This window comes from Micromesistius poutassou, assembly GCF_964030765.1.
Source record: "Micromesistius poutassou genome assembly, chromosome: 10".
In the NCBI taxonomy this organism is placed as follows: Eukaryota; Metazoa; Chordata; class Actinopteri; order Gadiformes; family Gadidae; genus Micromesistius; species Micromesistius poutassou.
In genome coordinates, this window is record NC_140280.1 from 10,647,022 (window position 1) to 10,660,588 (window position 13,567).

General features: G+C 39.4%; 1 protein-coding gene across 1 annotated transcript in view; it reads left to right on the forward strand.

Moving 5' to 3' along the window:
- jakmip2 (janus kinase and microtubule interacting protein 2) overlaps positions 1 to 13,567 on the forward strand; it is a gene marked incomplete at both ends in the record, with an annotated part of 29,074 nt that overhangs the window by 9,883 nt on the left and 5,624 nt on the right. Inside the window, 4 exons of the mRNA XM_084474133.1 lie at positions 7,824 to 7,964; positions 8,500 to 8,556; positions 12,125 to 12,247; positions 12,414 to 12,542. Coding sequence (XP_084330259.1) covers positions 7,824 to 7,964; positions 8,500 to 8,556; positions 12,125 to 12,247; positions 12,414 to 12,542 — 450 coding nt within the window. The remainder of the gene's footprint in view (positions 1 to 7,823; positions 7,965 to 8,499; positions 8,557 to 12,124; positions 12,248 to 12,413; positions 12,543 to 13,567) is intronic.

A 13,567-nucleotide genomic window follows, 5' to 3' on the forward strand; every position in this document is an offset into this window, starting at 1 on the left:
GCTCCTGGGTGCTTTATTCTTTACTTTACAGACTTTATTTTATGTCAGATGAAAGACCTTGGTCAAAAGATGATATCTGCTGAAGGATTTTTGTCTAAGTAAAAAAACCTAGGATCCTTAGGGAATTGAGTGTTTTTAACAAAATTCAAAATGGCGGCAAATCTGGAAACCGGAAGTCATAGGTTCTTGAGGCATATTTGTTCAGCATGAGGATATGCATGTGGTCACGTCAGTCCCGCTCAAATCAAACATTGCGTCTATGAACTGTGGCGATTTTTGTGACAGGCCACGCCCATTTCGATGCCACGCCCTATTTTAAAATATGTTGGGTTTATCTTGTTCAGAATTTGATTCTGAACAACTTTTGTATTGGGGTCAAGATCATAGGAGTCCAAGTTGATGTTGATATGAGCAATTAACTATATTTTGCGTTTTTCTGACGGTTTTTAGCCTCTGGCAGCCATGTTGTTTTGTCAATCACCTTAATTTTACTTGAGCAGTTAGAACTTTGGGCCCCAACAGCCACTGTGTTGGTCCCGCTCAAATTAAATATTGCGTCTATGAACTGTGGCGATTTTAGTGACAGGCCACGCCCATTTTGATGCCACGCCCCATTTGAAAATTTATTGAGTTGATCTTGTTCAGAATTTGATTCTGAACAACTTTTGTATTGGGGTCAAGATCATAGGAGTCCAACTTGATGTTGATATGAGCATTTAACTATTTTTGCGTTTTAAACCATGCCTCTTTTAGAAGTCAATGGCTCATGGGTGCTTTAAACTTTATTGTACAGACTCATCTTTATGTCAGATTGAAGATAATACTCCCTAGATGATATGGGCTAAAGGATTTTTGTCAAAGTCAAAAAACCTGGGATCGTTAGGGAATTTACTTTTTTAAACTAAATTCAAAATGGCGGCAAATCTGGGAACCGGAAGTCATAGGTTCTTGAGGCATATTTGTTCATCATGAGAATATTCATGTGAGGGCAAAGTTTCATGATTGCAAGTTAAAGCGTTTACGAGATATGCTTGTTCAAATTTTGAATTTTTGGGACTGTTGCTATAGCGCCACCTTTAGGCCAATCAGTGTGATATTTGCTCTCTGTTAATCTTGACTCAACCTCTACAGGTCTAGTAAGTTTCATAAAAACTGTGCGAGCGGTTTAGGCTGTGTAATGCAAACGCGGCGGAATAATAATAATAATAATAATAATAATAATAAAACTAACAATTACAATAGGTTCCTCGCACTTTGTGCTTGGCACCTAATTAAAGCTGCATGCAGCATTTAACGGTGCCAAGCCTGATTCGACCAATACAACGCTTCCGACCAATAAAACATTAAACCTAATCCTAACCCTACCGACTAATAAACCATCAAACCTAACCCTAACCCTACTGACCAATAAACCATTTTTTGCATTTTTGGACTGTTGCAATAGCGCCAACTTTAGGCTGATTTAGATACAATTTTGACAGTTTCATCTTGACCCATGTACCTTTGACTATCCCAAGTTTGATGGTGATTGGGTTAAGTTAACCCTGACTTTTAACGTTAAGTTAAATTTTGACGATTTTTGAGGATTTTGAGCCTCTGGCGGCCATGTTGTTTTGCCAATCGACTACATTTTACTTGAGCAGTTGGAACTTTTGGCCCCAACAGCCACTAAGTTGGTCCCGCTCAAATCAAACATTGCGTCTATGAACTGTGGCGATTTTTGTGACAGGCCACGCCCATTTCTATGCCACGCCCTATTTTAAAATATGTTGGGTTTATCTTATTCAGAATTTGATTCTGAACAACTTTTGTATTGGGGTCAAGATCATAGGAGTCCAACTTGATGTTGATATGAGCATTTAACTCTTTTCGCGTTTTAAACCACACCCCTTTTAAAAGTCATTGGCTCCTGGGTGCTTTATTCTTTACTTTACAGATTTTCTTTCATGTCAGATTAAAGACCTTGGTCCATAGATAATATGTGGCAAAGGATTTTTGTCTAAGTAAAAAAACCTAGGATCCTTAGGGAATTGAGTGTTTTTAACAAAATTCAAAATGGCGGCAAATCTGGAAACCGGAAGTCATAGGTTCTTGAGGCATATTTGTTCAGCATGAGGATATGGATGTGGGAACCTCGGTTCCGCTCAAATCAAACATTGCGTCTATGAACTGTGGTGATTTTTGTGACAGGCCACGCCCATTACGATGCCACGCCCTATTTTAAAATATGTTGGGTTTATCTTATTCAGAATTTGATTCTGAACAACTTTTGTATTGGGGTCAAGATCATAGGTGTCCAACTTGATGTTGATATGAGCATTTAACTATTTTTGCGTTTTAAACCACGCCTCTTTTAGAAGTCAATGGCTCATGGGTGCTTTAAAATTTATTGTACAGAATCATCTTTATGTCAGATTGAAGATAATGCTCCCTAGATGATATGGGCTAAAGGATTTTTGTCAAAGTCAAAAAACCTGGGATCGTTAGGGAATTTACTTTTTTAAACTAAATTCAAAATGGCGGCAAATCTGGAAACCGGAAGTCATAGGTTCTTGAGGCATATTTGTTCATCATGAGAATATTCATGTGAGGGCAAAGTTTCATGATTGTAAGTTAAAGCGTTTACGAGATATGCTTGTTCAAATTTTGAATTTTTGGGACTGTTGCTATAGCGCCACCTTTAGGCCAATCAGTGTGATATTTGCTCTCTGTTCATCTTGACTCAACCTCTACAGGTCTAGTAAGTTTCATAAAAAGTGTGCGAGCGGTTTAGGCTGTGTAATGCAAACGCGGCGGAATAATAATAATAATAATAATAATAATAATAATAATAATAATAATAAAACTAACAATTACAATAGGTTCCTCGCACTTTGTGCTTGGCACCTAATAATAATTAAAGGTGCCAAGCCTGATTCGACCAATACAACGCTTCCGACCAATAAAACATTAAACCTAATCCTAACCCTACCGACTAATAAACCATCAAACCTAACCCTAACCCTACCGACCAATAAACCATTTTTTGCATTTTTGGACTGTTGCAATAGCGCCAACTTTAGGCTGATTTAGATACAATTTTGACAGTTTCATTTTGACTCATGTACCTTTGACTATCCCAAGTTTGATGGTGATTGGGTTAAGTTAACCCTGACTTTTGACGTTAAGTTAAATTTTGACGATTTTTGACGATTTTGAGCCTCTGGCGGCCATGTTGTTTTGCCAATCGACATGATTTTACTTGAGCAGTTGGAACTTTGGGCCCCAACAGCCACTGTGTTGGTCCCGCTCAAATCAAACATTGCGTCTATGAACTGTGGCGTTTTTTGTGACAGGCCACGCCCATTTCGATGCCACGCCCTATTTGAAAATATGTTGACTTTATTGTGTTCAGAATTTGATTCCAAACAACTTTTGTATTGGGGTCAAGATCATAGGAGTCCAACTTGATGTTGATATGAGCATTTAACTCTTTTCGCGTTTTAACCCACACCCCTTTTAAAAGTCATTGGCTCCTGGGTGCTTTATTCTTTACTTTACAGACTTTATTTTATGTCAGATGAAAGACCTTGGTCAAAAGATGATATCTGCTGAAGGATTTTTGTCTAAGTAAAAAAACCTAGGATCCTTAGGGAATTGAGTGTTTTTAACAAAATTCAAAATGGCGGCAAATCTGGAAACCGGAAGTCATAGGTTCTTGAGGCATATTTGTTCAGCATGAGGATATGCATGTGGTCACGTCAGTCCCGCTCAAATCAAACATTGCGTCTATGAACTGTGGCGATTTTTGTGACAGGCCACGCCCATTTCGATGCCACGCCCTATTTTAAAATATGTTGGGTTTATCTTGTTCAGAATTTGATTCTGAACAACTTTTGTATTGGGGTCAAGATCATAGGAGTCCAACTTGATGTTGATATGAGCAATTAACTATATTTTGCGTTTTTCTGACGGTTTTTAGCCTCTGGCAGCCATGTTGTTTTGTCAATCACCTTAATTTTACTTGAGCAGTTAGAACTTTGGGCCCCAACAGCCACTGTGTTGGTCCCGCTCAAATTAAATATTGCGTCTATGAACTGTGGCGATTTTAGTGACAGGCCACGCCCATTTTGATGCCACGCCCCATTTGAAAATTTATTGAGTTGATCTTGTTCAGAATTTGATTCTGAACAACTTTTGTATTGGGGTCAAGATCATAGGAGTCCAACTTGATGTTGATATGAGCATTTAACTATTTTTGCGTTTTAAACCACGCCTCTTTTAGAAGTCAATGGCTCATGGGTGCTTTAAACTTTATTGTACAGACTCATCTTTATGTCAGATTGAAGATAATACTCCCTAGATGATATGGGCTAAAGGATTTTTGTCAAAGTCAAAAAACCTGGGATCGTTAGGGAATTTACTTTTTTAAACTAAATTCAAAATGGCGGCAAATCTGGGAACCGGAAGTCATAGGTTCTTGAGGCATATTTGTTCAGCATGAGGATATGCATGTGTGAACAAAGTTTCATGAGTCTAGGTCAAACCAGTTACGAGATATGCTTTTCCAAAGTTTGCATTTTTGGGCAGTTGTTATAGCGCCACCTTTGGGCCAATCAGTGTAATATTTGCTGTGTGTTAATCTTTGGTCAACCTCTACAGGTCTGGTAAGTTTCATAAAAAGTGTGCGAGCGGTTTAGGCTCTGTAATGCAAACGCGGCGGAATAATAATAATAATAATAATAATAATAATAAAACTAACAATTACAATAGGTTCCTCGCACTTTGTGCTTGGCACCTAATAATAATAATAATAATAATAAAACTAACAATTACAATAGGTTCCTCGCACTTTGTGCTTGGCACCTAATAATAATTAAAGGTGCCAAGCCTGATTCGACCAATACAACGCTTCCGACCAATAAAACATTAAACCTAATCCTAACCCTACCGACTAATAAACCATCAAACCTAACCCTAACCCTACCGACCAATAAACCATTTTTTGCATTTTTGGACTGTTGCAATAGCGCCAACTTTAGGCTGATTTAGATACAATTTTGACAGTTTCATTTTGACTCATGTACCTTTGACTATCCCAAGTTTGATGGTGATTGGGTTAAGTTAACCCTGACTTTTGACGTTAAGTTAAATTTTGACGATTTTTGACGATTTTGAGCCTCTGGCGGCCATGTTGTTTTGCCAATCGACATGATTTTACTTGAGCAGTTGGAACTTTGGGCCCCAACAGCCACTGTGTTGGTCCCGCTCAAATCAAACATTGCGTCTATGAACTGTGGCGTTTTTTGTGACAGGCCACGCCCATTTCGATGCCACGCCCTATTTGAAAATATGTTGACTTTATTGTGTTCAGAATTTGATTCCAAACAACTTTTGTATTGGGGTCAAGATCATAGGAGTCCAACTTGATGTTGATATGAGCATTTAACTCTTTTCGCGTTTTAAACCACACCCCTTTTAAAAGTCATTGGCTCCTGGGTGCTTTATTCTTTACTTTACAGACTTTATTTTATGTCAGATGAAAGACCTTGGTCAAAAGATGATATCTGCTGAAGGATTTTTGTCTAAGTAAAAAAACCTAGGATCCTTAGGGAATTGAGTGTTTTTAACAAAATTCAAAATGGCGGCAAATCTGGAAACCGGAAGTCATAGGTTCTTGAGGCATATTTGTTCAGCATGAGGATATGCATGTGGTCACGTCAGTCCCGCTCAAATCAAACATTGCGTCTATGAACTGTGGCGATTTTTGTGACAGGCCACGCCCATTTCGATGCCACGCCCTATTTTAAAATATGTTGGGTTTATCTTGTTCAGAATTTGATTCTGAACAACTTTTGTATTGGGGTCAAGATCATAGGAGTCCAACTTGATGTTGATATGAGCAATTAACTATATTTTGCGTTTTTCTGACGGTTTTTAGCCTCTGGCAGCCATGTTGTTTTGTCAATCACCTTAATTTTACTTGAGCAGTTAGAACTTTGGGCCCCAACAGCCACTGTGTTGGTCCCGCTCAAATTAAATATTGCGTCTATGAACTGTGGCGATTTTAGTGACAGGCCACGCCCATTTTGATGCCACGCCCCATTTGAAAATTTATTGAGTTGATCTTGTTCAGAATTTGATTCTGAACAACTTTTGTATTGGGGTCAAGATCATAGGAGTCCAACTTGATGTTGATATGAGCATTTAACTATTTTTGCGTTTTAAACCACGCCTCTTTTAGAAGTCAATGGCTCATGGGTGCTTTAAACTTTATTGTACAGACTCATCTTTATGTCAGATTGAAGATAATACTCCCTAGATGATATGGGCTAAAGGATTTTTGTCAAAGTCAAAAAACCTGGGATCGTTAGGGAATTTACTTTTTTAAACTAAATTCAAAATGGCGGCAAATCTGGGAACCGGAAGTCATAGGTTCTTGAGGCATATTTGTTCAGCATGAGGATATGCATGTGTGAACAAAGTTTCATGAGTCTAGGTCAAACCAGTTACGAGATATGCTTTTCCAAAGTTTGCATTTTTGGGCAGTTGTTATAGCGCCACCTTTGGGCCAATCAGTGTAATATTTGCTGTGTGTTAATCTTTGGTCAACCTCTACAGGTCTGGTAAGTTTCATAAAAAGTGTGCGAGCGGTTTAGGCTCTGTAATGCAAACGCGGCGGAATAATAATAATAATAATAATAATAATAATAAAACTAACAATTACAATAGGTTCCTCGCACTTTGTGCTTGGCACCTAATAATAATAAAACTAACAATTACAATAGGTTCCTCGCACTTTGTGCTTGGCACCTAATAATAATAATAATAAAACTAACAATTACAATAGGTTCCTCGCACTTTGTGCTTGGCACCTAATAATAATAATAAAACTAACAATTACAATAGGTTCCTCGCACTTTGTGCTTGGCACCTAATAATAAAACTAACAATTACAATAGGTTCCTCGCACTTTGTGCTTGGCACCTAATTATGTATTTCATAACTATAAAAGGTAAATTGCCTTCTACGCAATCCATGTTGCCCTCTTGTGGCCGTATATTGCGATTGCTTAGCATTTAATTGTATTCGCCCTGACCTTTCAATATAGGGGTCAAATGTAAAAATGTAACTTTAGGTTCCTCGGATTTCCACCTTTTAGAGTCTGAAGTTTACATTGTTATATTTTTGTGTTGGATTTGTTTTTATTTGTAGATTCTGCCTAAACCAATCTCTCTTATCTTTCTCTCCTTTACTTTAATGACATCAAATAATGACCCAGGTGATCAGATGTGGTGCTGTGGCCCTATAGTAATATTGGCTGTCAACAGAAATTAAATCTTCCATTATGCTGTGTTCTAGCTTTATTCAGCCAGACCCAGTAGCATCCACATGGATCACTTGCACAACAATCCCACTGGTGTTATCCTCTTTTGGTACCCATTTCATATTCTATAGCCGTTGTCGTTGTGGGGATACACTCCATTTTCTTTGGGTATTTCATTTTCTGAAAAAACCTGAGAAAGAAAAGCTGTGCTTTTGTGATAAACATTGATCATTTAAGATCATAACGATTTTCACACCATTAGATATAACATTGAGTCATTTAGCTGACACTTTTATCCAAACTGACTTACAAGCGAGCCAGATCAAAGCATATGATCAGAATTGGAGTAGCTTCAACCAATAGTGTGACAGTGTAACAGTTTGGAATTAAGTAAACAATGTTAGTCATTTAATATTTTATTATTAACGTCTGTGTGAACAGTTGTTTTCACAGTGCTTTCTGAGACACACATTTCGTATTTTATGCATTAACATTGTGTCCCATGCTGTGTCCGCAGAAGGAGAGGATGAGCTCCCATGCTCCACTGAAGAAGCTCAAGTCTCTGAACGACCTGGACCAGGCCCACGACGAGCAGGAGCTGGCCTTCCTCAAGATGCAGGTCCTGGAGCAGCAGACCATGGTCGACGAGCTCACCAGAGTGAGTGCAGAGCTCCACGGGTTAGGTTGTGCTTGCAATAACAACAATGATTGGTGCGACTCAAAACAACCCAATGACAAGAAAGTAAGAAGGGAGGTTAATGGATGGATGGATAATTAGGGGTCCTACAAAACTCTGTAGGAACCCTATTGTATTTGTTAGGATTAGTAGTAGTAGTAGTAGTAGTAGTAGTAGTAGTAGTTGTTGTAGTATATGATTACTTCCAGTAAACCTGTTAAGGCATATGAATGCCATTTTACCAAGCTCACCATACTCCTCCTCAAAATATAGTCTGATCTGCCCTTTGAGATTGTTGGAGTGTGGGGAACATGACTGGGGGGTTGCTGGTTCGAGTCTGAAGTCAACAAAACATATTGTGAGACACGGCACAAAATTGAATTATTTCTGCTTTGATGTATGCATTAGGCCACGCCTGCCATATGTAGGACCCTGTTATCATTGCTTGAAACTATATTTTATTATGATATTTCATCACTAATATACCAATATTTTTTGTGTTTTTTTCTTTTTCCAGGATAGAGAAAAACTTCTGAGGAAGAAGAGGCATAAACGAAGTTCCAGGCCAATAAAGGTAATCAGTCATGGAAATAAAGCTCAAAAGGAAGGAAATTAAACTAATACGTTTCGGTTCACTGTTCACCAAGGCCTATGGTTACTATGTAATGTGTAAAGCGTCTTTGGGTCCCTTGAAAGGCGCTGTATTAATCCAAGACATTATTGTTATTGCTGGGGACGAAACTAAGTTTTACACTGTCAATGTCGTAGCCGATATTTGAAAGTTAACACTTTTATTTAATATTAGTTTGATGTTAGTTTTTGACTTATAATTTTTTAGTTTTTAACTACTTGGTTACTTCAAGGCAGCACTTCTACTTGGTTAGGTTTAGGGTTGGCAGAAAGACCTTTCTTGCTAAAAGATCTGAAGGCGAACTTCATCCGTGGTTAGGGTTAGGGTTAGTTAGAACCCAAAAAAGTGATACCATTTGAGCCTGACTTAAAACAATTGGATTTCTGCATACTGAAAAATATGCTATAGTAAATAGTTATAGTAGTAATAGTTGTAAAATGACAAACAATTTAGACTAAACTCGTTAGAACTATGAATAACTAATAGTCAATATAGTATTCGTTTTATCTAATAGACTTTCTTTACACTTTATTTTAAAACGTAGGACAGTAAGTCAACTCTTTGTTGAAAGCTTTTTCAAGATTCTCTGTGTCGGATCGGGGAGGGGGTAGAGAAGCACAAAGAACAAAAGACGCTCATTCCACCCATAAGCACCCGCCACACCTTAATCAAAGCTTAGTAGTAAAAGATGGCAGACAAACAAGTTTGCACTGATATCTGAACTATTTCAACAATTTATACAAATTGACACAAAATGTTCCCTACAAAGGCCCAATATTATTTTCTTATATATATATCGTGTTATAATGCATAAACTTTGTATAGTTTTTATTTTCTATTTATTAAAAATGTCTTTGCTTATATACATTTCTTATCTAGAATGGGAGCATCTGTAATGTGACCCAATTTCTGCCTAGGGATCAATAAATAATTTCTGATGATTTCTGATCCCTTATTCCGTTAAAGCCCATGTTGCAGGTTAACCGGAAGTTTCGATTAATGGGTACATAAAGCACTCAAGATATGTATTTAAAGTTAGAAATGTCTCCAAAATGGTGTTAAAGTCCAGTTTTTGTAGTTTTTGGTTAGTAACGGTTATTTTTTTACGCGCTCGGCGATGACGTCACATGAGGTAGTCGTGGTGGAGCCTTGAAGCTGCTACTAGAGCACTATGCCGTCTAACTGGGATGAGGAAGAGGCTCAATGGGAAGAGGTGGCAAGACCCACAGTTAACATTTATGATATTTCGAACCGGTTAGACGTGAGAGGGCGAATGAGGAAATACCGAGAGCCGATGGCCGTCAAAGACAAATAAATGCATGGTCAGAGGAGAATGACTGGAGAGTTGGTGAAGTGTCCTGGTCAGCTATTTAGAAACGCAGCAAGGAGCGCTGGAGCTAGTAGTCTATGAACAGCAGTGCATACAATAACAACTTTTTTTTTTACTGTCAGTGAATAGCATCGAGTGAAAGTCAACGTTTTCTTTATATCTAGTGACAGTGATTATGTCGTTGGCTTTATTTCTAAGCTTTTACCTCTTTCTCCGGTGAAAATGTTGTTTGCAAACGTAACCGAAGCCAAGTAGGCTGGTCATGTCTTCAGTGTGATTATTTTTGATAGTGCTAACTAGTTTTCCTCGTGATTGATTGTCATTGACACCGTCAGGGTAGGCCTACCGCTTACCGGGACAGGGAGAGAGTAGTAAGCGTGTCTTTGTCGCTGTGTTTGGCAGGTGTCTGTGTGGGCGGTGTCGTCCCATGGAAACTGTGGTGGAGAGCTTGTGTTGTAGGGAAGTGAGCGCGTTTTGGTCGCTGGTCGAGGAGCTTACCCCGATGTAAGATGCAGATGTAACGTGCCTAACTGAGCATCCTGGATTTGAGGCATGCTGCCTGAATCCGTTTGTGCTAAAGATAGCATCAGTGTTTCCCACACATAGGCCAATGTGTGGCGCTGCGCCACAGATTGAACAACGAGCGCCACAAATTGAATACGCTTTTCTTATTATTTTTACTTGAACGCGATTTTTAAATGTAACTCCGCCAGCCCGTAATCGCGCCCCCGAAATGCTGCCAGTACGACAAGTTCCCATTCCGACAGCCCTGTGCGCGTATGCAAATTAGCCATGTGCGCCAAACAGAAGAAGGGCCCTATCTTGCGCCCGGCGCAATCGACTTTCTACATGTGTCGTTGCTAGTTTGCACCCGGCGCAAAGCTGATCTTCCCCCGCAGCAACCAGGCACCACTACACTTGCATGTTAAATATTATGATGTCAAAGATTATTCATACGTGTGAAACTGCATAGAAATAGCGTGTGGATTGTGGAAACATTTTTTTTCCATAGGGCTGCATGAATGAACATGAATGTAAGTATAGTATGTAGTATAGTACAGTATAGTAGGCTATGCCATGCGTTAAAATAATAATAATACATTCGAGCAAAGTATATTCCAAAGGCTTCCAAAACAAAATCTAGTTTTAGAGTAAATGATTGGTTAAATTATTTGGGAAAGAACAGCTGATACAACGGTAAGTTGTACTTTTAAATCAATGCATCTGCAAACACCATACAGCGAACATATGTTCTTGACCCAGACATCGTGTACAAGCCCATTACTTAGGATTGAAGAGTATTTGATCGTGAGAAAACTGTTTTACCGCGAGTGAGTATTTAATAGAATGAATGCGGGTGATGCTTGGTGCGCGCCCATCTGTCTAAACACACGCAAATTAAACACATAAGTGTATGAGAAGGAAATCGAGTCAGTCGACCTGCGATAAGCAGCTGATTCTGAACGGACTCGTCTTCGAGATGGACGTGTTCTAACGCATTTTTAATCAATGAAATGTTAACACAACAGTATATATCTGACCATTTAATTTTCGAAATTTTAGGTGAAGCCGAGCTTCCCTTGCAGTCGAGAAGTCGCCACTACGAAAGAATGCAATGTATCCAACATTCCATATCCAACTATTTTTTTTTTTTTTACATAAAATAAAAATATGATCACGTAAATAAAAGATACAAACGAACAGAGCTTCGTCTCCCCTCGACTTCATATTGATTGAGTCTAAAACGTTCTCAAACCACACGTGTGTCATGTTATGTTGTTATTCTATCTATCTATCTATCTATCTATCTATCTATCTATATATATCTAGGCTATCTCTATCTATATATTTACTTATATAATCTGACACTGTCACTCTCTCACTAGCTGCTACTCGTCTCTCTCAAAGATATCAAGGCGGGTTTTCGGCTGTCGTCCCAAAGCGGAGTACCTCATGTGACGTCATGCAATGCATTGTGGGAGAAATAAGAATCATCGCTAACCTGTTAGCAAACCGCTAACATATCACCTACTTTTCCTTATTATATTTCTTTTTTGTGATACCCTACAACATCAAATACAATGGATAATTGTTTAAATGTTTATTACCAACTAGAAAACTGCCAGAAAAGAAAAAAAAAAAAACTGCACATTGGCCTTTAACCTTTTTGTCCTCATACAGAGGCACATCGTGGTGGACACGTTCTTCGGCTACGACGAGGAGTCCATGGACTCTGAGAGCTCCTCAGTGGCCTCCTTCAGGATGGAACGAACCCCTGCTACCCCAGACGAAGACATGCACCAGGTAGCGAGGCTTTCATGTCCCTGGTTGTTGTGTGATCTCAATGCTTCACAGTAGAATCATAGCCATCAATTACGATTGTATGCTTTGTTTTCGCTTAAGAGAGTGTGTGTGTGTGTGTGTGTGTGTGTGTGTGTGTGTGTGTGTGTGTGTGTGTGTGTGTAACCAGGGTTTGGCCAATGAGGAGTCGGAGCTGCGATTTCGCCAGCTGACCAGGGAGTACCAGGCGCTACAGCGAGCCTATGCGCTGCTGCAGGAGCAGAAAGGAGGCTTACTGGACGCAGAGATGGAGGCCAAGGTAACACCATGCTAGAGTATAGGGATAGGGATATAATGAGTGTGTATGTCTGGGTGCGGGGGGGGGAGGGGGGGGGTGCTGACGACACCTTATCCACTACTAGTGTGTAGCACCCACCTGTGCTGACAGTGATGCAGGGCTGCCAGTATGCACCAGAACAGACCCCTCACCACACACTAAAATTGTCAAAATTGCTCAAAAATGACGTTTGAATATTCCCTATAAAAACCACATATATTCAAACTATTTGAATATCCATATTTTCGCATTATGTCAATGACGCGCATTACAACAGTCAATAACAGGACAAACTAATACAACAAGACATAACTACTTGTATAGGTAGTTTATTTTGTAAGTTTCAACATATTTGACAACATATTACCTACACAAAAATAAGAAAATGAACTAATGGCCAAGACCGCATCTCTCTCTCTCTCTCTCTCTCATCAAGAGTTTTGTGCAAGCAATTTAAGGTCCCGACTCTTGTCGACTCGACTTGACTTGACTTGTCGCTTGACTCTTGTCTCTTGTCTTGTAGTGTTCTGGTCGCCCACTCGCAAAGCAGACAGCCGCGCCGCGGCTGCCGTGGGTGTGTGTTTTTCCACATTCGAATATAAATTTTCACCTTCGAATGTCTGCTTTTAAAAACTATTTAAAACTATATATATTCAAATTTAGAATATTTGTTGACAGCCTTACCACACACTGGCGGTCACAGTGGAGAGGGGAGGAATGATGCTATCCAATTACGCTGCGTTCACACTACATCCGTCTATTGACGGATCTCATTGACTTTGCATGGGGCACTCTCGAAATGGATTGTGGCTCCTGCGTCAAAAAGTTGAGAAATGTTAAACTTTTCAGGCAGCGACGGCTCCGTCGGCCAATCAGACCGCGTTATGCAAATATACGCAAATACACTGTCCAATGAAATCGCCTTTGTAATACAACCCGGGAAAACACATGGATACGTCAAAAAGACCCCATCCGTCGACGGACGGAGGTACTGTGAACGCGGCGTT